This window comes from Anticarsia gemmatalis, chromosome 3 (assembly GCF_050436995.1).
Source record: "Anticarsia gemmatalis isolate Benzon Research Colony breed Stoneville strain chromosome 3, ilAntGemm2 primary, whole genome shotgun sequence".
Classification (NCBI taxonomy): Eukaryota; Metazoa; Arthropoda; class Insecta; order Lepidoptera; family Erebidae; genus Anticarsia; species Anticarsia gemmatalis.
The window spans coordinates 1,174,569-1,201,910 of NC_134747.1; the positions used below are offsets into that span (position 1 = coordinate 1,174,569).

The 27,342-nt window shown below is 35.4% G+C and overlaps 5 protein-coding genes across 5 annotated transcripts in view; 2 read left to right on the forward strand and 3 right to left on the reverse strand.

Moving 5' to 3' along the window:
* The window catches only part of LOC142987157 (sodium/potassium-transporting ATPase subunit beta-1-like), a 28,710-nt gene extending 25,575 nt beyond the window's left edge, over positions 1–3,135 (reverse strand). The window contains exon 1 of the mRNA XM_076135727.1: positions 2,897–3,135. Within this exon, the coding sequence (XP_075991842.1) occupies positions 2,897–3,035 (139 nt within the window). The 5' untranslated portion in view covers positions 3,036–3,135. The remainder of the gene's footprint in view (positions 1–2,896) is intronic.
* Positions 3,136–5,521: 2,386 nt separating this feature from the next.
* LOC142987158 (sodium/potassium-transporting ATPase subunit beta-2-like) lies at positions 5,522–15,713 on the reverse strand. The gene is made up of 6 exons (XM_076135728.1): positions 15,484–15,713; positions 13,228–13,485; positions 11,367–11,547; positions 10,968–11,079; positions 10,176–10,344; positions 5,522–8,101 (listed from the first exon to the last, which is right to left on the reverse strand). Exons 1-6 carry the CDS (start codon positions 15,605–15,607, stop codon positions 7,998–8,000), a joined length of 948 nt encoding a protein of 315 aa, XP_075991843.1. The 5' UTR covers positions 15,608–15,713; the 3' UTR covers positions 5,522–7,997.
* Positions 15,714–16,073: 360 nt separating this feature from the next.
* EMC5 (ER membrane protein complex subunit 5) lies at positions 16,074–18,794 on the forward strand. Its single transcript, XM_076135731.1, has 3 exons — positions 16,074–16,264; positions 16,337–16,389; positions 16,468–18,794. The coding sequence occupies exons 1-3, from the start codon at positions 16,186–16,188 to the stop codon at positions 16,690–16,692; spliced, it is 357 nt and encodes a 118-aa protein (XP_075991846.1). The 5' UTR covers positions 16,074–16,185; the 3' UTR covers positions 16,693–18,794.
* Positions 18,787–20,179, reverse strand: Gar1 (Gar1 ribonucleoprotein). Its single transcript, XM_076135729.1, has one exon. It carries the CDS (start codon positions 20,080–20,082, stop codon positions 19,375–19,377), a length of 708 nt encoding a protein of 235 aa, XP_075991844.1. The 5' UTR covers positions 20,083–20,179; the 3' UTR covers positions 18,787–19,374.
* Positions 20,180–20,602: 423 nt separating this feature from the next.
* LOC142987161 (uncharacterized) lies at positions 20,603–25,756 on the forward strand. The gene is made up of 12 exons (XM_076135732.1): positions 20,603–20,943; positions 21,373–21,682; positions 22,148–22,219; positions 22,416–22,529; positions 22,675–22,747; positions 22,846–22,905; positions 23,105–23,174; positions 23,339–23,443; positions 23,769–23,911; positions 24,249–24,410; positions 24,807–25,223; positions 25,601–25,756. Exons 1-12 carry the CDS (start codon positions 20,791–20,793, stop codon positions 25,614–25,616), a joined length of 1,695 nt encoding a protein of 564 aa, XP_075991847.1. The 5' UTR covers positions 20,603–20,790; the 3' UTR covers positions 25,617–25,756.
* Positions 25,757–27,342: the final 1,586 nt, after the last annotated feature.

Below are 27,342 nucleotides of genomic sequence, written 5' to 3' on the forward strand. Positions count from 1 at the left end.
TGTAAGCAGTGAATTTAAAACAGTTTTTTTGAGTTACAACATTTGTAATTTCTGGAGAACTAGATTTGTCTGTCATTCGATGATTCATGTTACGTTTTTACAGTAAAGCCACTGAACCGATTTTGATAAAATGTTGTATTAGGAATGTAGAAGACTTTACGCTACTCTTTTTACACGCGAGCGGGAAATTCGCGGGTCAGCATGTTCGGTATAATTGTAATATATTATAACTAAGTGAAATACTTATGGCAGGCAGTTGTATCAAGTGAAGCTATTATGAAAAAAACTAAGCAAAAACGCTTAGTTTTTTTCATAATATCAATGAATGATGAACAGTAAATCAGTCATAGCATCCAATAGAGATGATCATTGCTTATATTAACAACGTCTTTCAACCAATTCAACATATTCATCTAACTGCCTGTTTCGATTTATTTCGGAAGTTTTTTGTCAGTGCTATTACTAGCTAGATTCTCCTGTAGTCTTTAAGAATGAATCTTTACATGGCCTTGCTGCGTCAAAGATAGACTTTTGTTATGAATATGGTGGTAGCTGATTTAATGGCAGCTTGAAACAGGTAGGTAATGCTTGATGTTTTGACCTAGGTATAATGTGATAAAGCTGAACTTTTTTTAAGACGACTCCCGCACAAGATTTTGCTCTCGTGTCGCGGGGACTTTTACAAACATACAAACAACGGACACAAACTACAACCAGACCCGTACTTATATGCTTTTAGCGGTGGCTACCTTCAAAGCACTGTATTTACATTAGCATTAGTGGCATTATAAGCCTTCTTTCGAAAACATTATCGATGATGTTGTACTTAACTTAAATTATGTTAGTTTTTAACCCAAAACGATCAATATCCATTGAGCTACAAAGCATCTAGGGCTTGATTGTGTTCCTTCTTCACTCAGGGTCGCGGGTTTCTTTCCATAGCGGAACTAAATCTATATTATTATGGCCTACAGATGTCGCTGGGCCAGGATGTGTGCTATGATTTATGGATGCCACCCACGGCACGCCACATCCTACTACTATAATGTGCTTGATAGTACGACTTCTTGACAATAAAGAAATGAAAATGAACATCTTTTTATAGCCATGTTTGATAACTGGTGAGTGGTGAATGGTGATGCTTAACTTCTTGGTTGTATGAAATTTTATGAAGGATAGCTTTCGTGGTAGGTGTATTTGATTTGATGCCGCGGAAACTTTGAAGAGATCCAAATCTTAGACACATAGACAAGGAAAATGACGTTTTCTCATGATTAGAATGATATTCCTTTCTTTCTGTTAGTAGCATTACAGATTATTATACCTACATTGTTTCAAAAGTAGTGCCCTACAAAAGTATATTGAAAAGCAGATTAACCAAGACTTATCGGCATGGGTAGAAGTGCAACGTTAAAAGATCTTTTTTCCATAAAAACCCACTCACGCGCATGTGTTTCACAGCTTTTGACTCTTGCAATCAGAGTGTGATGATTTATCTATTAGATAAAGTGACGGCAAGTGTCAAAAATCCCTTTGATAAGCAATCTGTATGTACCTATACCTAGCAATACCATAATATTGCATAATAAGAATCAGTAGTTAAACTACGCTATGTTAAAATGTAAGTATAAATTATATTCTGTAAACAAAGACCGTTTATTCTTCACATTTGTTACAAGTGCATGTTTATAATTTTGCATACACTTTACAATTTATCGCTGTAGGTAATGGCGGCTTGAAATTTAGCTACGGCGGGTAGACTCGCAGTGCGTGGCCAATTAGCAATTTCATTGTCAAGATTACTTTAAATGGTTATTGACAAACTAAAGTGTTTTGTGGTTTTAAATATTACATTTTGATAATAAGTATAAAAGAGAGATAGATAAATCGTTTTCTTTTGTGGTTTACTGTTTTTGATACTTGAAAAGGGAGATTGATTTTGGAGATAGATAGATATAGGTGTGAAAAATAGTGCTCTTCGTTTTGATCGTGTGTGACAATTTCGTATTTATAAAGATTGAAGACTTTAAATAGGTGAAAGGTGTGTGCAAATGTATAAAGATTATTAGTTAGAAGGTGACTAAGGTAAGTTAACCCTAGGTAGATAAGTGACCTAAACATGGGCGTGTAATATAGGTATTCATAAAATATGCTAGCATTCTCTATGTATACTTTAACAATATTATTATCACATTTGTAAAAGATGTCTCTAGCTCCCGGTTTCTGGGGTTCATTTAGCGGTAGTTTATCTATTCAATAGCGTTTAAGCTGATATAAATATGACAGTTTGAATCAACAAACTACCGCTAAATGTACCTCAGAAACAGGGCTTAGGAGAACTATACTTTCTTAGATGTACTTTTGATCAATGCAATAGAAGTATTAAATTATAACAGTTACATATTTTACGCGTAATCTTACGAAATCTATCGTTTAACATGAAAATTCACATGATTTAAGTAAACACTGCAATCTGAAATGCTAACACAATATGGAAAACTAAATTTAGTGCATCGAGTTTAGAAATAATGCGTTCAATGACCCCGACTTGGCAAAGCCTACTAGATCCAAACAAAAATAAAGAACCAAAGTGCAATTTCTTATGCAATTACTTTTTCATGTTAAAAAACTTTTTAAAAACAAAACAATTGTGATAGCCGTTGTTTATGATCTGAAATATTGTGATAATAATTTATAACAACTTTCAGATGTAACAAGAACAGGAAAACTGCTAAAAACTTGTTAAAAAAAATATTTTCCGTGCCCTATTTTATGTGTATAATCTCAGATCTCCAAAGTTATTTTCCGCGTTACCTTTCAACGCCCTTGAAGGGAATTCTTAGCCCTAAACTATTTTAAGAATTGATTTAAAAACAACAATTTTTCAAAGACTTACCCCATCGTTTTGGAGTTCTTCCCAAAAAGCTCTTTTCTTCTGGGTTATAGATCACATTGGCGAATCTTTGACAGAATGAGCCCTGGGGTGGTGGGGTCCGAACCCAGTCGTCCATATTCCCGTTTACTTTTGTAGTCATTTTATTTATTTATTTATTATTTACGAGTTTCGGAGTAAATATTACGCGACCGTCAGTCGTGGCGGTGTCGGGTACACTGCGCGTACGCATGTGTATGTCGCTAACGTTGATATACGATCGGAGATTTAACTAAATGACGGGATTTAGGTATGTTTTGTTAGATGATGCATTTTGTCAGGTAACTATTTTTTAGATTTTATTACAGGTAAAGTGACTTGTATTTATAAAGTTCAATGATTAATCGTTTTGTATAGGTAGATACATGGTAATATATAACTGATAATTACGGGTCTTAAATTCCATTAGATTTTTGAGGTTTACGATACTTTATTACACAGTACCTATTCTATAATTAGGTACACGGTGTTTTTACCCGACTGCGTAAAAGGAGGGTTATTCAGAGGTTTAAGTATTATAAATCATTATAATAATGCTCTAATTGACTCAATACTATGCAAATAAGTTCAGCAATTACTAGAAACAACGTCACTCATTTATCTAGTAAAATTGATAAAGCGTGGCCTATTGTTATCGTCATTGTTTTCATAATAATTTGCCTCAACATTTAAATAACTCACGTTCGTTATTCATGTTTAAAGCGAACTTATCGTAAATGTTGCATATTTCATATCTTGCCTATAAATAAATGTTATGTAGGTTTCCAGCTGAACAAATTCATGCATCGTTTACGAAGTAATTAATTGAAAGCTGAAACGCAGATAATTTAGTTTTGATATGATTCCAAGAATAATGTTTACTTGGTTTATAAAATCTGAATTTAATAAATGATTACGTCTATTTTTAAAAGCCCATTAGTGTTTATTTGTATAAAATGCTTTATAACCACTTAACCGTGATGTTTTGTCATATGGATAGACAGATATCAGATACGTCTATCCAGTAAAATAAAACTTCAGATTGCTCTAATAAAATGAAAACAAACAAATTAAAAATTATCAATTTGAAATTCAAAATAGATATTCTAATTTATTTACGTAAGTAGTTACATAACTTTTGTACAAGCATAATTTGTAAACTTTCGCGTCGCATGTTTATTATATGAAAGGATACGGAAATTAACGCGAACTCGCATTTTACCTTAGAATGCCTAACGTTTCAACGCAGTTATTTTGTACAAGTATTCATACGCCTAAATTAAGAATCTACCATCATTTCGGAAATACGTAATCTTAACAAGAAACAGCAAACCGGTCAATAAATCCTAATAAAAGCTACAGTCATCCGGTGACAATTAGCCGTTTTTCTAAAAGTCTTATTCCGCACGTCATCTTCTACATAGAGCCGTGCACGTGCAAGGGAACCATGTGTCGCTCGGCGCGGTTTTAGCCGTGGTTTGACAGACATTCATTATGCATGCACTCTTGTACGGCCGGCCGTTTTGTTTTTTGTCGGAATGTCGTAGTTATGTGGTAATCTTTACCGGTTCGTGTTTATTTATTTGTTTTTTATGAGAAAGATAGGTGGGATGGTGAGGGACATTAATTTGAAGATAGTGATACTAAGGTTTTGTTTTTATGTGGTTTCTTTTCGTTTGCTAGTTGGGTTGTATAGTTAATAATGACAACAAGTTTTTAATGTATTATATTTATTTATCGTCTGTAAAACCGTCTACTTAATTTAGGTTGAAGAGTACAAAATGTGTAGTAATCGAACCTGTAACCAAAGTAGTGATTTGGTATGTAATGAAATGTGAGATAGTCACCTTAACTCCACCGTTTCATCAGTTTTATTTTGCTTTGAAAGTCGGGCTGATTTTGATGGGATAGATTTTGTTTGTAATCTACAAGTACGAATAATACAGGTCATAAGAGCTCATACCTAAACTAGAAATTAGCTGTGCCTGGAGATTGAACGATTACCCGGGTATGAGGACAGATTTTTTGTGTTGAGTCAGTTGAATGATCAACTTTGTCCGAGTAACATTTAAGCTCGGCAACGGAAAAAAATTTGCTCATATAATATCATAAGGCGCCTTAAATATCAACTCCAGAATACAGAATCCTCCCGTCAAAGATGTTGAAAATGGCTCACAAATCAAACCATCATAGCAATAGGGACCTCAGGGTTTATCTGAAAAAAATACCTAGGCTCACTTTATTGTCAGCCAAGAACTTTCACAACGCCAATTAGTAACGACTGTTGGAACAGTAAGATAGACCAATAGTCAAACATTTATGGTTGAGCCACTCTTGCCCTAACAGCTTCAAATAGGCGTCTTTCGTTTTTCTAAGACCTTTGACAGTCGTTCCTAGCAGTCAGAAGTTTGAAAGTCTGACAACCAATCCTTACCGAGGGGTATCGTGTTATAACCCTAGTAACCGGGTTGTGAAAGTCCGATAGGCAGTTGTATTCCATGTAAAATACTGCTTTTCATCTGCATCAAGTGAGGCTGGAAGCCGACTCCAACATAGTGGGAAGAAAGGCTAGGCTAATGGTTTGGTGCGTATTTAAAAAAAAACAGCAAATATTTTCAAAATTGTTTATTTACTAAAAATACATTCGCAGGCACTTTGATATGGACGTTTTATAACATTCACACAAACAAACACTCATTACAAATAAAATATATTTGGACAAAATTCTTAAATTTTAATATCGTCAATACACGTAATTTGGACGGAAATTGAGATTCAATATCAAAATGGAGCATTTTTAAATATATTTTTCGTTTAGAATAAAATTTTAAAAGCTTAGATACAGTATAGAATAAACAGGTACCCAAAATATGGAATGCAATTCATGGTTGGATACTGGTTATTACACGATAAAGTTCTTGAGAAATACATTTTCAGAGCTTTATAAGTATGGAACTACAATGTTTGAGAAGCTTATACCTTCACTTAATCCTTGAAATAAAACCACTTGTTCATACAAAAGAAGATCAACATTATGTGTCAGGAGTTTACAACAGTTCCACCACTTTTAAATGAGTACCAAATAGTTAACAGGTACAATTTGACAGATGTTGATATTTGTGTAAAACTGCGAAACTGGTACTAAGTCGATGTTTCGTGTAACATAAAGTAAGTATATTAGTATAAAAAATAACTATATAAAACATAGGTATTGTAAAAGTATATAAAATTGAAATCATTCATTTATAAGTACGGATATGTCTTTTGTGTAAAATTAATAAAAAAATCTAGATATATCATTCGTCAGTCTTAAAAATTAAGCTACGTCAGATTTTAGAATAGTGTTAAAATTAAAGGCAAAAAACCTATTTCTGTCTTTACAATGTCTACAAAATAAAATTAGGCATACAAGAACGATTTGTCAAGTAGAAAATGAAAAAGATAGCTGCGTATTTTCAGCGCGTAAACACATACATTCGCAAATGGTCGAACTTCTTAGTAGAGGGCCCGGAATGCATAGATATTCTTGATACAATATGCAAGACCAGGCTTACTCCTAAGTTGTTAGACTGTAATATTGTCTCATATAAAGACTTACATTTTTCGTACGTTGTTACGAACACGTATACGTAAGAACGCGCACGTATACGATTATATCTCTCTAATCATATCTCACGTTTGTATGTCAAAATACGCGCCTATAACTCAAATCTTGTATATTAAAATAAATGTAATTGTAATTCAGGGGAATATGACGTATCTCAGTTATTATGTGAAAGTCACTATGCTGTACATTGTTTTCTACCTTAGATTATAGTGATTGACACTTTACGTCAAAGCAGAAATGTACTGACCTCGTACATTCGTTGTCAACTGAGATACGTGATACGCATACAGATCTTTAATATTGTCAGGTATATAAATTATTGCCAAATGGGTTATCTTAAGAAAATATTACATTTGTTAAGATTACCTACAGAAATGCTTATAAATGCACAATATAAGATTAAATATGAGTAAATAGATAGTTGATTTAATATCCTTATATACTAACACAAACACATACATATTTTTATGTATAATACATACAAAAAAAAACAAAATTTAAGATACATTTACAATCCTTATTACATTATGGACGGACTTACATTTAAGTATTCATTCATTTCATTCATTTTTCATAAGTTTCTTTAATACTTTTTGATTTAATTCAAAATTGTCTTTATTTAAGATTTTTCAAAGAGAGCCTATATCATAAAAAGATCTGTCTTTCCATTAACTGGATATAATAGTAATCTGCATATATTATTGAGAATATTTCAAATGATTTACCAGTCTGGGAATCAAACCCAGGCTATCAATTTGAAATAGAAGTCCTACTTTTTCAGTAAAAATATATAAATATCAGCTGTCTGTTTTGAGATTCTATTAAGTCTTTGACAGCTTATGACATCACGCCTGTTATCTCTTAAGAGTAAGGCAGAAATGTATTTATCCAAATCACTGTCTTTTAGCTGATTGTCGCACACAATTTATTAAACACTAAAACCTATTAATTAAAATACTAAATTTTAGCAGCTACCTAATGATGCTGGTCGTATCACTGATTTATTAGATAAAAAACAAGTACATACTTAAATTAATACATACTTAAATACATACTTAAATTAATTATACTTGAATTATTGTTAGCTATGAATGACTGAATAAATAATTACTGCCACCGTGGCGCTGTTGGTAGCGTATGAATCTCCCGGTCAGAGCTCTCGTGTTACAATCCTGGGTCAGTCCAAAAAATATTGTCTGAGTTTTTCGAGCTATGAGCAGTCCTACACAGTTGGCTGGTTTCAATGAAGCTGGTGCTGGTGCTTCAAAAATTATTATACTCCGGCCAAAACTTATGAACGGCTAGACATTTAACTCAATTTAATTTGAAATATTTGTAGAAGTCCAGGGAGGGTTAAAAATGTAAGTCAATACCTAAGACCGCGAAGTGTCACGAGTCAATTGGTTTAAATAATACTTTTAAATAGATGCATATACTTGTTTCCAATAAATCAGTGAGACCAGTTACCTCCTTGCAAGGTTATTCGATCATGAGCTCGAAGTGCACGACGCCGAGCCGCTCTCTCCTGTCGTACTTGATGTTCCGCGCCCACGCACGACACTCTATGTTGATTACTATACCCGCTGTGAACAAAACACATAATTAGGTTAAAATAATGTGGATACATACATACAGGGTGTCCCAAAACTCAACGATAATCCGTGACAGGATGAAAGGCCAAGTCATACCGGTTCTAGGAAAAATAAAAAAAAAATTCCATATCACTTAGTTCAGCAATAATAGACACTTTTCAAAAAAGTTGAAATTCCACACCCTTGGTCGCATTTTTAAGTCCTGTGATCACCAATGTCACAATTTCGCTGTGTTTTTTTGAATTTCGTGATCTTCATTAAATATGCTATTAATCGTAAAACAAATTAATGCACAAAACATTGTTAATTTAATAAAAAAAGTTTAGTTTTAGTGAGTCATGGTTCACAAAAATATCGTTAGTTAACTTTGACGCTTCATATTGAAAAAAAAATGTACTACACTACCCTTGGCAAGTTATTTCAAAAGTTGGCGCATTTAATCAAGATTTCAAAATGGTGCAACACTTGTCACTTTTCTTGCCATTAAAAATGTTATTTTTATTTGAACGACGAGTATCCTCGAAAATGGATCGAACGCAGTCGTACAATTGTATGGCCTCCTCGTTCCCCCGATCTAAATCCGGTAGATATTTTTTACTGGGAATGTATAAAAGAAAAAGTCTATTCAAAATCAATACAAAATCTTTCAGAACTTCGCCAGAAAATTGACACAGCGTCAGAAGAAATAAATGCAAGGAATTTTGCTTGACTGGTGCAAAGATCTTTTGTACGCCGTTGCAGAGCCTGTATTCGTGCCAGAGGAAAGCAATTATTTTTAGTAAAGATGTAATTGAGTCAGTCCAAAACCAATATTTAATGTAATAAACATAATAGGTAATGATAATAAAAAAAAAGAATGAACGAACCATCGTTCTTATTTAATTATTCTCCTTAAACTAAAGTAATTCCGAATTGTTTTCCTCTGGCACGAATACAGGCTCTGCAACGCCTTACAAAAGACCTTTGCACCAGTCAAGCAAAATTCCTCGCATTCATTTCTTCTGACGCTGTGTCAATTTTCTGGCGAAGTTCTGAAAGATTTTGTATTGATTTCGAATAGACTTTTTCTTTTACGCATTCCCAGTAAAAAATATCTACTGGATTTAGATCGCGGGAACGAGGACGCCATACAATTGTACCACTGCGTTCGATCCATTTTCGAGGATACTCGTCGTTCAAATAAAAATATCATTTTTAATGGCAAGAAAAGTGACAAGTGTTGCACCATTTTGAAATCTTGATTAAATGCGCCAACTTTTGAAATAACTTGCCAAGGGTAGTGTAGTACATTTTTTTTTCAATATGAAGCGTCAAAGTTAACTAACGATATTTTTGTGAACCATGACTCACTAAAACTTAACTTTTTTTATTTAATTAACAATGTTTTGTGCATTAATTTGTTTTACGATTAATAGCATATTTAATGAAGATCACGAAATTAAAAAAAACACAGCGAAATTGTGACATTTGTGATCACAGGACTTGAAAATGCGACCAAGGGTGTAGAATTTTAACTTTTTTGAAAAGTGTCTATTATTGCTGAACTAAGTGATATGGAATTTTTTTTTTATTTTTCCTAGAACCGGTATGACTTGGCCTTTCATCCTGTCTCGGATTATCGTTGAGTTATGGGACACCCTGTATATGTACATAGGATTGCCAGATGGCCGGGATTTTCGGGAATGTCGCGGAAATTTGCGTTTTGTCTCGTGTCTCGTAATTTTAATTAAAACGGAGTTGTCTTTTTAAAACGAGGTCCCGGAATGAAAAAATATTTGTTTTTACTAAGCTACGATGCTACGTAATAAATTTAACACACAACTAATCAGTAATATAATACACGTCTTGATATTTAGTCCTGTGTAATAGGGCTAAGCCTAATGTCATACACGGGGCACGTTACCAAACTATTATAAAAAATATTCTGATGGATATAAATTGGAAAATAACAATAGTACATGCCTGACCCGAGAATCGAACCTAAGACGTCATGATCAGCAGTCTGATACGCATTCAATCGTGGCACAGAGGCAGACAATTTTTTATGCAATTAATTAATACTCACTTCTGGGTTTCTGCAGATGAATAGCCACCAGTGGACTGAGGTATCCCTCTGCGTTCTCATAGGGGTAGAAGTATCCCGGGAAGCCGGGGAAGGGCAGGTAGCTGATGGGGCCGATGTTCTCCTTGTCCGCCGGCGTCTCCCCGTGACATGATACCCATACCATGTTGGCCTGGAAAAGGAAGAAAGTGATTAAAAACAATGTACCTAACTAGCAGACCAGACAGCCTCTGCGCTGCCGAAACTCGGTGCCCGATCGCAAAGTGATATTTTTTCGCCGCCATTTTTTTTTCTTTTAGTTTCTCTTTTCCCAAACTAAGCAGAGCTTGTACTATGGTAACCAAATAACTGATAAACATACTTATATACTTCTAAATACATATTTATATAGATAATTCACAACCAGGCTCAGAACAAATACTCGTGCTCATCACACAAAGATTTGTCCCGGGTGAGATTCGAACCCACCACACGCGGCGCTACGGTTATTGCGGCGAGGCGGCCGCTTTAACCACTGCGCCAAACGTGCAGTTCTACCAAGTTACATAGAACACTCTGTCATTTGGTAAAAACTGCCATAGCAAAACTTTTAAATAAAAAAACGATTTAGTAACAGCAAACCTTATTATATATAAGTTTGTCAGGGATCTAATTTTATACTAAGTTGGCACTAATCTGGCATATATGGGAGAGAGTTAAGGTCTTGCATTAGCTAACTAAAAGCCGTGACATGATACAAGTGCAATAGTACCAATATCATTAGTATAGTTGGTGTAACTAATAACGGTAACTTACATAATCTCTGTTGAAGGCAGTGATGTTTCTAATGTGAGTTTGTAAGTCGACCGGCATGTCTTGTGGCAGGTTCTGGGTGTCGTTGTAGAACTCTGGACGCCAGCCATATATTCTGTAAAGCAGTCATAATATTTGAATATTAAAATCATCATTAGTGTCCAACCTGCACTTCACCAATGTAGAGAAGCATAGAGGTCTTAAGGCCCAATACCTGCTGCATGCCTAGGGGAGGCTCTCCCCAGTCCCCCAGTAGTTAAAGTCACATCATTTATTAATCTAGGCTAATTTACCACCAGTTCGGAAAGTATAATAAGAAGAGATGGCGACGCGACTGTTTGTCTCTTCTCTTGGGTAAAATGATGTACACATTATAAAGGTAGCAGTGGCTAATATTCTCACCTGTTCAACTTCAGGAATATACAAGGCGAGGACTTGTGGAAAGAGAAGTGGTTCTCCTCAATACAAGGGTCCCAGCCGCGGATGTCCACGTCGCACACCTTGCCGGGGGGCGGCAGACTCTTGAAGTTGCAGTTGAAGATGTTCTGACCAGCGCCCGCCGTTTGACCCTTCTTCTTGTACACTGGGAATAAGGTATAGCTTTAAAACTAAAATAATTATTACTTCTCTAGTCTCTTGCCTGCTCTTATGGGAAAAAACTGTGATTATTATATGTATGCTGTGGACGATTAACTCAAAATAATAAAATTACAACCAAAATTGATCACAATATATTTGTTCCGGATTCGAAACATGGATTACGACCCTCAACTTTTATACATCTATACTAATATAATAAAGCTGAAGAGTTTGTTTGTTTGTTTGTTTGTTTGAACGCGCTAATCTCAGGAACTACTGGTCCGATTTGAAAAATTCTTTCAGTGTTAGATAGCCCATTTATCGAGGAAGGCTATAGGCTATATAACATCACGCTACGGTCATTAGGAGCGGAGTAGCAACGAAAAATGTTACTAAAACGGGGAAAATGTTAACCCATTCTCTTAGGTGACGCAAGCGAAGTTGCGCGGGTCAGCTAGTTCTATAATAAAACTAAAGGAAGCTTTATACGTTGGCGTAGCTTCCAAACCACAGCCCGGTTGTGAAAGGTTCCTAATATATAGCATGATTTCTTATCTTATGCAAATTAGCCGAATTAGGATGAAAATGGGGCAGTCCACTATCTAAAATAAACATGGGATCACGGCCGGTGCATTTTGGTCGAAACGTCAAGGAAACAGATAAATAATGAATTATCACATTCAACATTAATAATTTATAATAATATAATCATAATGTTAAATTATGCTTAGATTTGTTGTAGATTTTATTTTCAATAAGGCATTTAAGGCCTAATCCCGCCCCCTCGTTTGGGAGGAGACCCTTGCCCTGCAGTGGGACAGGAATGGGTTAATAAAAAAAGGCATTTAAAAGTCACTATTCAATAGACCTAAGGTCATTAAGGACCAAGAGTCCCTTCCAGCATGTTAGCAATGTTAGAGAAAGCTGATAAACTAACTAGGCCAGTTCAATATCTGAACATTCATTGTCTAGTAACATATGGCTACATTTAACTATGTTTGCCCTACAATAATGTTCTTGTGTACTCATATCAATGAACTACAAGTATAACTAATTTGGGCCATGTGGTAGATAGAATATAGTTTGATGTTGACTAGGTAGTAGGAAACACAATAAATAAATATAACTACAGTATTTTTCATACATGCTTCATAAAAAAGAACATTGCTTGTAATCATAGCAGTAAAAATGCTATTGGAATTTCCAGTAATAAAATAAATTCTCAATAGCAGTGTGAAGTTTAGTAATAAGCCTTGAAAATTGTGATAGACTTGCCCCATTGCAAAAATAAAAACTTATCTCTTTCATATCATATAGGAAGTGGTCCAACTATTTTCTAATTATTGAAATTACTCAATGGCATTTAACATAAAATTAATATGCATTCTTATCTGAAAAACTGCCTAGGATGTTTAGCATTCCCTTCAACCATAGAAATGCTCCAATGCCATGAATAAATCATCCATATCCATATATAGAATAATCATGATTTATGGTAATGCATTGCATACACCTGCATCCTGTGTGGAGTGCAGGGTTATGTGGGACTCTTGCGCCAGACAGGTGGGCTTACCTACTAAACCACCAGGTGTGGCTTTACGGCCGCTAGAAATATTGTTTAACCTGCTAACAGTATATGATAAACAAGCATATAAACTAGAAAAAATAGTCTTAAATAACATACCTGAAAGAAAATCAATCAGCTGGTCTTCCCAATACTTATAACTCTCATAACCAGTTCCTTTATACCAGATGAGAGTGCTTCTCACGTCCTGCGGTAGCGGCCGGAAGCCTAACCCTGGACTAGTGCCGATGACGCTGTACTCCTGCTGCAGGCGCGGTACTCGAGGGTTGATGAAGTGCTGCAGAAATGTCACCATGCAGATGGAGAATAACGCGACCAGACACGCGTAGAATATTAGGTAGAATGTTATGATTTTACCTGTAAAGAAAAAGAAACAAGTTAGATTTCAATACAGAACAGATTAGCAGACATTCTAGTAGCATCACAGTGGACATTGATGAAGTACTTCAATGCAATCAAGACGGTCTCATTCTCCTTTTAAATTTATATTTTGCATATAGTATACTTTAATATTCTTTGGTAAATAATAAATAAGTAGGTAACTTTCTCTTCAAAAAAAGTATAGATTTAGCTTTTGTTTTATGGAGGCTTTTTTACCTTTCTTAACCACTAGATTGTTTATGTATGGTATGATTTTAGTTAGTGTCAATGTGTCTGATATGTAATGTCTTCACTAAACAGATTAGAGTTAAACCCATTGCAAAGCAAAGTGGGAACTGTTACATTTACCCAAACACTTAGCATACTATATTTACTGAGTTCATTAGTTTAATAGCTTTGAATAAACAACAAAAGGACCAACAAATGTTAAATGAAGTTGTTCAATATGTTTATGTTTTAACTATTAAACTACTACAGCAGTACTTACACAGGTTTTGAAATCAGAACTATGTGTAACACATTTTAATATGTATTTTACAGTGACAAAAAATCTCTTTATAAGTCCTCATACAATATATACAGTATACACAATACTAAAGTTCAAAAATTACAAATTAAAAGGCTAACCATCTCAAAACCAAGTCTCTGATTCAAAAGAGACAATATTTTCTTGTAAAAAAGTTTTATATCCTTAGCCCGTTTCCTGCCTTTCCTTTCAAAACACTCTATCAGCATTATTAAAGGATGTTACATAAACAAATCACAGTATATTATCCCCAAAGTATTTATCCCACTCAGCGCTACAACTGGCCAGACAGATATTATGGCTTCTAAGTAGATTAGCTACAATTGTAGTCAAAGCTGGTTATATGACACTGTTTTTAATTAATTAGATTAACAGGTGCCTTTGATTGGTAGGATGACCTTTGGTTTCCATCTTACATAAGTTAAAAGTAGTTAAAGATATATATTTTGGTATTAATTAATAAATATCTTTGGACAAGTCATCTGAGCAAACTAGGTAAAGCTGATATTACAGGAACCAGATTCCATTCATTGGTTAGTGATTAATCTGACATCAAAGTTGTTTAAGCAGCGTAAAGCCTTTAGACAAATGAGACTGACTTTTTAAGCATCAGATAACTAATAAACATACCTTACATAAATACATAGTATATACAAATTTAGCTATATAATTATAATAAATTTTGATATGCAAATTAGAAGACTGTTTCAATACTGGTTCAGTTCCCATTCTAGGTCTTAAGTTCAATAAAGTTTGTACCTTGCAAAGCCAAAAATTTCCCATAAGTAACTAATATAATTTTCATTATGAATTTGTAGCTGATATTTTGAATTAAAATAAATAAACATTCAGTATAATACGTAGATTAGCAATAAAAACATATTATAATATCAATTAGTACCCTGTTAATGTGATTAGTGCCTACAGCAGTTTATTGAAGAAATGGAAAAATATTAATGAGGCCTAACTTTATTCTTCAATCTTGCTATTAACAATGTCATTTGAATTCTATTTCTGATCATTATATGCTAAAAGATGTCAATCTCTGCCTACTGAACATACATAAAGCAGACAACTATAGTTCTAGACATATACTAGCATTTAGATGCTAATGAAAAGTAAAATTGGAATTCGAAAGTTTCAGGTGATTTACCATACACTTTGAGAACAGCAAAATGTTCACTAAAATCTTTGTCAATGAATGTTTGAATTGAATGGCACATGAAATATACTGCTAAGATATTATAAGTCAGTGAAAACTGTAAGAAGTTTGTAAAAAAACTTTAGTTTACGCCACTATTGTGAATACAACAAAGCCACGCCCACAAAACAACAACCGAAATTTCACAGACATTATGAGTGAAATGCTGTAAATTTTATCCTAAAACCTGGTCGAATAAGATGTTTTCATGTTGCAATAAAAAAGTTTCTGAAAATAGTTCACTAACCCCAACTTTCAGGTGTTCGCCCGAGCACCGCTCCCTTTTCTTCATTGTATAAAAATTGCCGTCCAGACCTATGTGTAGGTTTGGTATCCATCTGGAATTCTTCTAGTCTAGGATTGCGAATCATCTTCTCTTTACTAAGGCACTTTCTTTCATAAAAACACGAAATTATCTGAACAATAAAAACAATACACACGCCCAGCCGCTACCGCAAAATTTGAAATATGTAGGGATGCCCAAGCGTGGCACTTGGCAAGCGTTTTCAAAAAATGAGATAGTCGAATCCAATCATATATGCGTAGAATTGATATTTTTAAAGTTACATAAAAGTGACTTATTATATTGCACACAATCAAAAAAATTCATGAATAGCTTTAGTTTGAATATGTTACTGTAATCAATGCAGTAAATAAAATACAGCGTGATTGTATTGTAATAAATAATGTTTTAGAAAATTAGACCTAAATCTGTGTACATTGCGTAGATTGATTTGATACTAATGGCGTGTGATTAATAAAATATACTTTAGTCGATTAGTTTTTAATTTAGTTCTGTTACATGAAATCCATATTCCTTAATCATAATTCATAGTGTCAAACTGACAGTTGATATCAGTCAATGATTATTGTATTTTGTTAATTTCTATGCATTAATCTTGTTAGAAAAAGTGGTTAACTTCGAACTGTATTACTATTGATAAGCACCATGGGTTCTTCTGTGCATAAAATAATTGTTATCGTAGGATTCATATCCCTATTCCACTCTGCCTTCTCGGCAGCCCAGCGTGAGTATTTTGTCTATTAATTGTTCTATATCCTTATAACAAAACGCTAAATTATACTTTTCAATCTTTCAGATCGATCATACCTTCGTATCACATCACAAGAATTCACCAGATTGCCTTTGGATGTAAGTTAACAACAACAATTAAAATTCACGAATATCTACTTAATCAAATCGTACTCTAACACAAGTTTACCCTTCCAGATTGTAGTTCAAGCCGTCACTAGTCTATTCGCGGTTATGTGGGGTGTTCTAAACGTGGCTGGTAATCTACGAGAGATCCCTGCAGCTGCTGAACTCAACAGTGTGAAATGGGAGACACAAATGAACTTGCCCTCGTTTTACATCTTCAACCATAGAGGGAGAGCTCTAGTATCTACATACGTGCCCAGTACTGGAGGGAAAACTGATTTAGAAAATGTAGAGTAATGTTAATGTAAGAAATGCTTATTTAAAATTCTGTTTATATCTATAGACACATGTCATAGACAAAATGCTGCATTTCTATCAAAGATGTGCATGAAAAGAAATCACCCATAGAAGCTTGTTTTAGGTTTTAGCATATGTATTCCTAGCGATTAGGAGATTTTCCTCATACAGCAACCCAATATCTTGTAAATCTCAGATGGAAACCTAGTTTCTGGGTATGTATGTACTTGATTGTATTAAAAAGTCCCTTTTTTTCTGCAACATTGAATAAGTACTGTGTCTGTAGATATAAGTGGAGTGTACTTTATGTTATGGTATTGTTTGTTTCTACCAATTGAATGGTAAAACAATTAGAACAATTTGGTTATAATATTACTTAAATTGTTTTCTTTGTAAGATGATAGTCAAATATTTATTGTATAATTGTTTCTTTGACTTGTAAACACAAATGGGTTAATGAGTCACACCAATGATTTTTGTTATGAGCATATTTAAAAACTAGGTACTTCAAGAATAAAAAGTCTGTTTTTATTTTTTTCGTATCTTCAAAAATGACCGAGATATTAAACGTCAAAGTATGGCCTTCGCGCCAAACTCCGGCGAAGCGGCCGCACGGACGTGTGACGTCATCTCGTGACACTGCTATTTCGTCAGTACTTGCCGATACCTACATAGGCTCGTTGCGCTCTCGCGGTTTCGCTTTAAATAATTTGTTTTGCTTATAGTGGACAAACAAAATGGTTAGAAAATATTGTATTGTTCCTATGTGTACTAACTCCAATGAAAAAACACCCCAAAAATTGTTTTTTTCTGTACAATGTAAACTGTTTTATATTTTTGCAAAAGACACCTAATCTAAAACTTAAAGCCCGGTTCAGATACTGTCAAGCGCAAATGTTAAATAGAAGTTTATTGCCTTTTGAACACTTTCTCAAGATCAAGATGCCATATCATGTTCATACCTACCTAGTAATGAACTTCTACCTAACAGTTGATACTATTTAATAAGCAGTTCAATGACCTCACAAGCGGCGGCGAGCCGAGCGCGGCGGTTGAGTTGGCGTTGGTGTTTTGTTTTGAAAAAAGAACCCATGTTTATTAAATCTAATAATATCAAAATTAAAATGTTAGTTTAAAAGTTCTCATTACACACCCAATCATATAAGACTACCTACAGAGTAGATTCATGCGTTCATTATGATAGCCATCAACCTGACTAAAGTCAGAGGGGTGACAATTTTTTTTTATAATATTATTTTAAAACTATGTTTTCCAAATTTACACTTGGTAGGTACGTAACACTCATTATTTGTAATGCCAGTTCTAACAAACTTTCAATTTTATTGTTACCTACACACAAAATATTATTAGTAGTATACGAGTTCAACTTTCTTTACCTGGGTCTAGTTGATGATTGTGTGCGTGGCGATCGAGATCGAGGATATATGGGTTTATTTTACAAAAAACACGATGATTAAATTTATACCACATACACATACTCAGACTCTTTAAATATTAAATGCAAATCACTTTTCAAATCAAAACTCCGCATCACCCGCAGTCGAACAAGCGTGTCTGTTGCGTCGTGACGTCAGCGCATAGCGCGCGAAGCAACGCAAATTTAAAAAAGCAGTGAAACTTTATAACGCTGTAACTTCGGTAATTTTGATCCGATTTTGATAAAACAAAAACTATTATTATCAGCATAAGTACACAAATTAAATGCAGTATGTTTAATAGTCATATTTTGATGTGCTGGTGTGACTCATTGCATGAGAGTGATTAAAATAGACCACCAGGCCTATATGGAATTTGGGATTTTGCATCCCTTAAGGAACTTTCATATCTACAGTATATAATTTGCATAATATAGTCAGAAGTAGAGTAAACTTGAATTGACCCAAATTAATTATATTACTCTCCTTTTTCTTATCTTATTATGTGGGATTGGCACATGTTTTCTCTCAAAAAAATGTTGTAAATGGGATCTGGCTAATGTTTTTACAACTGGACAACCCTTGGGAACAATTTTATTTATGTTATTGTAAGATATTTAATTATAAAATTTTGTTAACAACAAATAAAACAATATCATCTTAAAATATAGTATTTATTCTTAAAATACATTAATCATTGAGTTTCTCTTTAGAACATAAACCTGTTGTTTTTAGTTATTAACTGTTTGAACTAAATACAAAGACAAAATAAAATACTACAGCCATTTTCACCACCTGCAGTTAACTGCTGGTTAAACTAACTGGCAGGTTTTTAATGAGTAATACATTTTCTCCGGATAGGCTATCCAACAGTCAATGGAGGTAATGAAGGAGGTTTTTTGTAAATAAAAAATAGATATTAAATTGTAACTTATCCTAACAGAAAGTAAACTAAAAAGAAATACATTGATTTAACTAATGTATTATTCTAAGCTTAACTTTAGTACAAAAGGACTCTGTACAAAATTGCAAAGGACAACATACTGACTGAAGATTTACATAGCAAAAAATTATGTATATTAAAAGCATCCGTAATCATCATGAAATCTTCAGTAAATATGTTAAATATAACTAATATAGCTTATTTTACTCCTTACACACTATCTCAAGTCAACCATAAACAACGAAGGGGCAACACATTCTTCTTAGTCTAAGGCACATAGCCATTGTCTTTGAGTCACATTGACTATCTGCCACCACGGCCGCCTCTGAAGCCACCACCTCCTCTATTGAAGCCGCCGCCGCCGCCACGGCCGAAGCCACCTCGTCCACCGCCACCGCCGCCGCGACCGAAGCCGCCACCACCTCGGCCTCCTCCTCCGCCGCGACCGAAGCCACCACCGCCGCCGCCGCCGCCGCGACCGAAACCACCACGACCACCGCTTCCCCTTCCTCCACGGCCACCAACTCCACGCTTAGCGCCAGGCGGCTGCGGCAAAAACCTCTTCAAAGGCAACAACTTCGCTGGATCAATATAGAACTGCTGACCGTCCTTAAAACTGTTCGCCTTGAAATTGTCTCCCATTTTCACAGAAACGTAGTAGTCCCGAAGGTTACCGAAGATCTCGTCGATCTTGCCGATCTGTTCCTTGTTCTCTAAGAAGATGGGCGCGTTGAAATACGGCACGTCTTCGATGTCGACTTTGCAGATTAAATCGTCTTGCACTGTCCAGCCGTAGTGGCCTAGATGGATGACGGACTCTGGAGGGCCTTGGTCTTGTTGCCGGTAGCCACCGCCTCCACCGCCTCGACCACGACCGCCGCCGCGGCCTCCGAAGCCGCCACGGCCACCGCCCCCGCCTCCACCGCGACCACCGAAGCCTCGGCCGCCACCACCGCCTCCGCCGTAGCCACCTCTACCACCGCCGCCACCACCTCTACCGCGGAACGACATATTTCACTCACAAGAGAGCACAAAAATAAAGCGTGTTTGAGAATAACCTCAAAACGTGCGTGTTATCACCATGCACGCCAGATTGACAGTAGTCAGTAAATATTGCCAGTACCTATGCATTCTTATCATATAATTTAAACTGAAAATTGACTATTTAGTTAAAATGTGTAGCAAATAGTTTATAGCACACATAAGTCTCTGTGAATATTTTCTGAGTATATTCTTCTTCTCACTAGATTTATAATTAATGACAAAAAGAATGAGGCAAAAGAAGTAATACTAATGGTCATTGTCGACTCATCACCAGAAAAGGCGCGTTTACCTATTTAAGTAAGATTCCATAATTGCTGCGTTATTAACGCTGAATATTGAAAAGTAACTAGATATTTATCCAATCAATGTCCGATTAAGTACTTATCTGAGAGAAAATAGCTATCTTTTAGTCGAGTTCAAAAGTTCTCTAAATTACGCATTTGTTTTTTTTAGAATAGCAAGTTTATTTGTCATTGACAATGTTGAATTGTTGACATTGTCGATTTCAAAATTTCTCGAGAATCCAATTTTACCGTTTTCCAATAATTCCGATTGTTATTGTGTATTGATTGCGAAAATGCAATCGTGGTGAATTGAGTGTTGCTGTGAGCTGTGGATGTTTTGTTTAGTACTATAAGTACGGTTTAAAATACTGTCACAAGTAGTAAAACTGCAATGGCGACTTTGGAAGACGAAATAAAAGATTTGAAAGAGAAAAACAATGAGTTGGCGCAGAAAGTGCAGTATTGGAAGATGACTGCAGCGGAAAGGGAGAATGATAAGTTGAATCTCATGAAAGAGATGAACGAATTGAGGCTAAAACTGAGCGTAAGTATAATATTTCAGTACGCTCATTTTGTAAGAAAACGGCTCCATTGTTTTCACCCAGTCATTGTATCGTATTATCTTACGCTAATGGTTACGTTGCTCCGTGCAGAGTATATACTATAGTTACTTATAAGGTGTACTTAGTTCTCTCTCAAGTACATTATCACTGTGTGATGTGTGTTTATTTATTAAATCAACTTAGCTCTACACACAACAACTTAGCAATTCTCGAGTCAGTTAACTTAGCATATTGACATACCTTTCAGAACCATATGTGTTTTGAACTAATAAACATTCATCGAATACTAAATTGCACATAATAATTAAACATTTAAACATTATTTCATTAACTTTACAGTAATTTAAATTATACTATTATATTCTCATTAAAAAAAAACCATATTACTTTATTCTTTTTCTCTTTCTCAGAGGCTCAGAAACACAGGAGGGTTTGAGGCACGTAAACTAGATGCAGCACTACAACAAGCTAGTGAGAAGGCCATCTCTCACTTGGTTAAAGCATCCGCAGAAATTGCCAAAAGCATGGAGATAGCAAAAGCGTACATCAGGGACCGACAGGAATTAGACGCACAGTCACCTAGATGGAGTACGTTAGGAGGGACACCGACTGCAGAAAAGACAGATAAGGTGCATAGAGTGCCTCCGATGAATCTCGGTGGACAGTCAATACAGCCCGTTGTGGCTCTTAGCAGGACTGTACTGAATACTAGTAATCCAAGTAAGTAGACTTATGCATTTATTTGTTTTGGGATTGCGATTAATAATTCAATCGTTTAATTAATCGTTTTGGCGCAGTGGTTTAAGCGGTCACCTCGCCGCAACAACCGTGGCGCCGCGTGTGGTGGGTTCGAATCCCACCCGGGACAAATCTTTGTGTGATGAGCACGAGTATTTGTTCTGAGCCTGGATGTTAATGTATCTATATAAGTATGTATTTAGAAGTATATAAGTATGTTTATCAGTTATTTGGTTACCATAGTACAAGCTCTGCTTAGTTTGGAATCAAATGACCGTGTGTGAGTTGTCCATTAATATTTTTTTTTTTTTTTTTAATTAATATTTGGATTAATTATTAATGATTAGTGTGAAGGAATGTTTGGAAGACTTTTGACTTCTATATGTTCCATTAAAAAACTGTTATTTTTGATATTGACTTAAATTCATTTATTATATTTCGTTTCAGGAACTGGATCAAGGAGTCCCAATCAGAATCGTAGTTTAACGGAAAGGGCTGTGCCTATGCATATGTTACAGGGTAATTATACTTACTATCATACTAAAACTGGTGGTGTCTAAAATAAAGTAGATTTTGTAAAGTTGCATGTAATGTTCTTAATCTTATAAAATAAATATTTCTAGTGTTGAATAACTACATGATCTTAATATTTATTTCCTATATACTTAATGCATATAAAAGTATGTGTCTAAAGTTTATATAATGAATGTTTCAGATGTGTACATTCCTTTGACAAGGATAGACATATCGGATCTACCGAATCGTCACATGGAGACAGACACGGATGCCAATAATGCTGAGAACAGTGCTGAAGAACTGGGACTTGAAGGTCAGATACTAAAATGATTATGATTACTTTTATAAGGAATGCATGTTGTCCAACCTGCTATACAATAGTTTAGTGGATTTAAGACTCGTTCTGAGAGTAGACTCTTACTCAGCAGTGGTAGTGAACTAAATTTATATTATTACAGATGGTGAGGAAAGACTGGAGGAATCGGCGCGCATGTCCGAAGATGAAGAAGAAGATGATGACGAATTCTCAGGGTTGGTATATTAAACAGCATTGAAAAAAGTATATTTTATACTTATAGTGTTATTTTACTTATTGTGTATGTAATTCGTGTTTGTGTTTTATATTCCAGTCGTAAACTTCACGCGTTAAGTGAAGAGGAGAGTGAAATTGAAGAGATTGAGACTCCGAGGTAAGGAATTTTTAGTTTTACGACATTAACTGCATAATGTATTGCATATGTGTGGTCAGGCGACACTAGACCGCTGTGCACGTTCACCAGCTCACATTTATTCACTGGAATATAGATACAAGTATATTCTGTTGCTATAGAGCCATTTTAGGCGCAAATAATAAAGAAATTTATAAAATAAATAATTTGTTATTTTCAGACTCACACTGCATATAGACAATCCACTTGAAGGTCCCAGTTGGTTGTTAGACTCGCCACCAGACTCCAGTGTATGTACAATAAGCTCTTGCTGCAATTCTTTCATGAAAATTTTATTATTCAAACCATTCATTTACTTATTGGTCGTGTACTCACTTATTGGTCGAATTTTGGTTTATGATTTTTCATATTTTGGTGAATATTTTTTTTTAATTGTAATGTTATATGTTTACAGTCAAGTAATCAAAGGAGAGGTGGTGCTAACTTAGAGCCGGACTCTACGACGGAACTGGACAGAACTCCTAACACTTCGTGTCAGAAGAGTGACGAAAGCGCACAGGTATTAAGTTTTGTTATTAAATTTTAATTAAATTGGTTTTTTACTGTAATTTTTATACACAAGCTTTTTCAGGCTACATATAGACTAAAGAATGTTTCTTGCTATGATTCTGATAAATTAAATTAGTTTTGCTTCATTATGCAGGATTGCTGATAAAAAAAAAACTTTATTTTCTCACTCTTTGTCATTCCTATTTCTCATTTTACTTTAGGCTATAGACCTGCTAAGGTTTCTATTAACCTAACTTCTTAAGTTTTCGTCTGTTCATATTAAGTTCACAAACAAAGAGCAGTTGAGATCAATTTCGTTTCCCCTACATTCGCAGAAGGACAGCACGGGCGTGTCAGTGCGCGTGTCGTGTGAGTTCTCCCCCACACTGCGGCGCCGCAAGCGCACGTCGTCCCCGCCGCACCACACGCCGCGCCCGCACCACTACTCGCCCAGACCTGTGTCGGCGCGGAAGAACAGGTACATGTATACTCCTTTCTTTAACCACTGTATATTTTCTATTCTCATACATTAAACATAACAAATCCAAGGCACGATGTTCAGTTGTTGAGAGGATAGTACTTAGTCGACTTCAGTTTATTTCAAAGGCAGTCTATAAGCCACTTACAGGAATGTTCTGAAATAAAAAACTGCCATCAAGTTGTTGACATGTATAGATTCATTTATATTTATAAAAATTATACCAATTTTCCATTGTTGTTGATAACTTTATTTCGGAAGTAAATAATGATGTTAAATATTGCGGAACCTGTTAAGGATAAGATATTTTGATAAGTATTTTCTTTCAACATTCCAGCACATCAGGTCGCGTGCTCAAGGTGCTGGTAGCCAAGATGCGGCTGGAGGGGGAGGCGGAGGGCACGTCCCCCCCCAAGCGCGCGCGCTCCCCGCCGCGGGAGCTGCTGAGCTTCGACGCGCCCAGCCCTAACGGTGCTACTGACTCCGCTGTTATTGTATCGTGAGTATTGCTATCATTAAAAAATAATAGGTGTATGAAAATCAATACGAAGCGAAACTAATGAATACTGAAACGACACTTTAACTTATAAACGGTACTTAGAAAGTGTTTTAGAGAAACAATCACTTGTCTTGTAAGTGATAAAATTCCAGATTTCTATTTATTTGCATGCACACGTCCTATTTTACAGATGCATATATCTAGTCGGCTGCGTAATTAACTGCAACTAAAATAGTTGTCATTTTATTTACTATGTTATTTGTTTGACACTCAAATTTCATATAAGAATACACATTTATAACCATCAAAAATAAACCTACAAAGAGAAACCATATGATATTTTTTTTTAGATTCTCTGACATATCCAGAGTAAAAAAAATATATTTTCCTTCGCAGCGAAAGCCGGACACGTCTTCTAGACAAAGAAATAAAGACCGAGCCTGCCACCGAACCTCGGGAAAGCATCGGCCGACGTTCAAGACGTACTAGTGCAGAAAGTCGAGACAGCCGGAGTCGGCTCAGTCAAGACAACGACCAGCCAAGACCTATGGAGGCACAAGAGACACGGATCAGAACCATTGGTCAGGAGAACCGGGAAACTTGTGATAGTCGAGAAACTCGTGACAGCCGGGAGGTTCGGGAGGGCACGTCAAGAGTGACCCATGAGAGGGAGAGTGCCCAGAGGTCCAGAATCGGCAGTCATGATAGCCGGGACAGTGATGGTAGCAGCGGCGGGGGAGGGGACTCTATTAGTGAGGGAAGGACAAGGCGGCCACGGAAACTGATTACGTATAAAGAGAAACCTTTGAATAGGTATGTATTTTATTATTATCATGATTTCTTATAACTAGTTATTACCTATAGAGGATAAGGGTGCCACATCTATAACAGCTGTTTTCGCGACGGTTTAAACACTATGGCGCTTGGGTTATTTATGGTGGTCTCTTCATAAACATGAACTGCAAGCAGCCTGGACCTCTCCAGGCTGCTTGGTCTTGGGTTCAGTACCCGGGTCTGGACCCCCACTCATAATACGTTAAACCATCGGTCTTGCGACTGACTGCTTGTTAAATGTGAGAGTCTATTATTACGATATGGGAAATACCTGTTGTTCATACACAGGCACTTAAACAACTTAATCTCTATATCAATAACTTTGTATTAATCTCTTCCAATTATATTTCTTTCAGGAAATTGCGAAGGTGATCGTCATGCTAAACGCTTAGCAATTAGTAGCTTTAACCGGATAACTTGGAGAACCCGCACCTCAGCAATGAACGTAGCCTTATAAACAGAATACCAGTATTCGTTGTTATTCATTCAATAAACAATTATTTGTTTTACAACTTGTTGAATTTTTGGTTTAACGCCGATATATTTTATGCGTGCGTCTATATATGTTAAACTACTATTGACTTATGCCCGGTTTTTGAGTCACATATAGCGGTAGTTTATCTATTCAAACTGTTTTTTCTATATGAGTTTATACGCTATTGGATAGATAAACTACCGCTAAATGTACCTCAGAAACCGGGTGTTAGTGTAGAAATTTGCCCCGGTATAGGACAATTGGCTAGTCCCTTATAACAAGGGACTAACATTATGAATAACGAAACGCGAGTGTAATTCATATTCCTTTGCCCACACCTATAACACTCAGGATATTATGGGTAACGAAAGTTGGATATGCTTTTTACCATTTGAACTCGCGATTGATCATAACAATTTTTACCAATATATAATAATGATACGCGTTTAAATTTTGAAAATGTACAATAATTATACAACCCAATAATTAATTTATTAATAGCAACAGGGGTGGATCAAGGAGGCACAAAACAGCATCAGATTTTGATGACTTTTACACAATACACAGGTGCATTTTATAATTCGTGTTCCAGTAATACTGGATCCGCCAATACATAGCAGAAGAAGAACTAACCCCCGGTTTCTGAGGTACATTTAGCGGCAGTTTATCTATTCAATAGCGTTAAAACTCATACAAAAAAACGCTATAGAATAGAGATAAACTGCCGCTAAATGTACCTCCGAAACTCGGGGTGAGAGAAGTAAACTGGTTTATAGTCAATTAAACCAACGATTGGTGTCAACTGGTCGAAACTTTTGTAAAAGGAGATCAATAATACAAGTCGAGCAGTTATATACAATAGACGGTTAGTATGCAATATCTCAAAGTTAGACGCTCCTATATAATACAATGACTGATATAAATATATACGTGATCGTAATTTATCGAAACAATTCAATAAATTATCCAATATGTTTGTATTGTTTCTTTTCTCATTAAAAAAAATCTTTTTGGGCTTTATTACAGCATAGTGTCATGGAATGTTCCAGTATTTTTCTTTTATGTGCCACAGGTAAGCGTCCTCTCGGGATGAAATATAAAAAAAAACATCTAATAGTTGTATAATTTTATTTTAAAATATTTAATGTTTTAACATCGCATTAAATTCAATGTACGCAAGAAATATCATTAGTCACTTCTAAAATGACTACTATCGCGATCACCCGTTTGTGGGATATACTAAAAGTATTTAGAGATATTAAAAGATATGTTGGAATAGTACGCTCCATTAATGCTTATGCGTCTAAATATAGCAACAAGTCGCTGCAACGCCGAGGACGCCATCTTTGTTACGTCTCCGTCACCCGCCGTTTGTATCTTTTAAAAACTGTAACGGTTTGTTGTTATATTCAGACGCACAAAGTAAATTGGCGCGTTATATAATATTGTAATGTATTTCTTAGTAAATGCGAGGAAATATTTAATACTGTTATAGATCGAAATAATATACTTAAACTATCTCATTAGCGTTCACTTCATATTGATGCGCATTCTAATAGAAGGCCCTTTATTCCATACTACCTGACTCGCGCAACTTCGCTTGCGTCACATAAGAGGAATGGG

Excerpts from the sequence above, each read along its gene's own strand:
- LOC142987161 (XM_076135732.1), top strand. The coding sequence starts at position 20,791 with ATGGCGACTTTGGAAGACGAAATAAAAGATTTGAAAGAGAAAAACAAT. Across the intron at positions 22,220-22,415 it reads GCCTATGCATATGTTACAGG|ATGTGTACATTCCTTTGACA; the intron begins GTAATTATACTT and ends TGAATGTTTCAG. Across the intron at positions 24,411-24,806 it reads GACTCCGCTGTTATTGTATC|CGAAAGCCGGACACGTCTTC; the intron begins GTGAGTATTGCT and ends TTTCCTTCGCAG.
- Gar1 (XM_076135729.1), bottom strand. The coding sequence starts at position 20,082 with ATGTCGTTCCGCGGTAGAGGTGGTGGCGGCGGTGGTAGAGGTGGCTAC.
- EMC5 (XM_076135731.1), top strand. The coding sequence starts at position 16,186 with ATGGGTTCTTCTGTGCATAAAATAATTGTTATCGTAGGATTCATATCC. Across the intron at positions 16,265-16,336 it reads TGCCTTCTCGGCAGCCCAGC|ATCGATCATACCTTCGTATC; the intron begins GTGAGTATTTTG and ends TCAATCTTTCAG. Across the intron at positions 16,390-16,467 it reads TCACCAGATTGCCTTTGGAT|ATTGTAGTTCAAGCCGTCAC; the intron begins GTAAGTTAACAA and ends TTACCCTTCCAG.
- LOC142987158 (XM_076135728.1), bottom strand. The coding sequence starts at position 15,607 with ATGATTCGCAATCCTAGACTAGAAGAATTCCAGATGGATACCAAACCT. Across the intron at positions 11,548-13,227 it reads GCTGATTGATTTTCTTTCAG|TGTACAAGAAGAAGGGTCAA; the intron begins GTATGTTATTTA and ends CCTTATTCCCAG. Across the intron at positions 10,345-10,967 it reads CTGCCTTCAACAGAGATTAT|GCCAACATGGTATGGGTATC; the intron begins GTAAGTTACCGT and ends TTCCTTTTCCAG.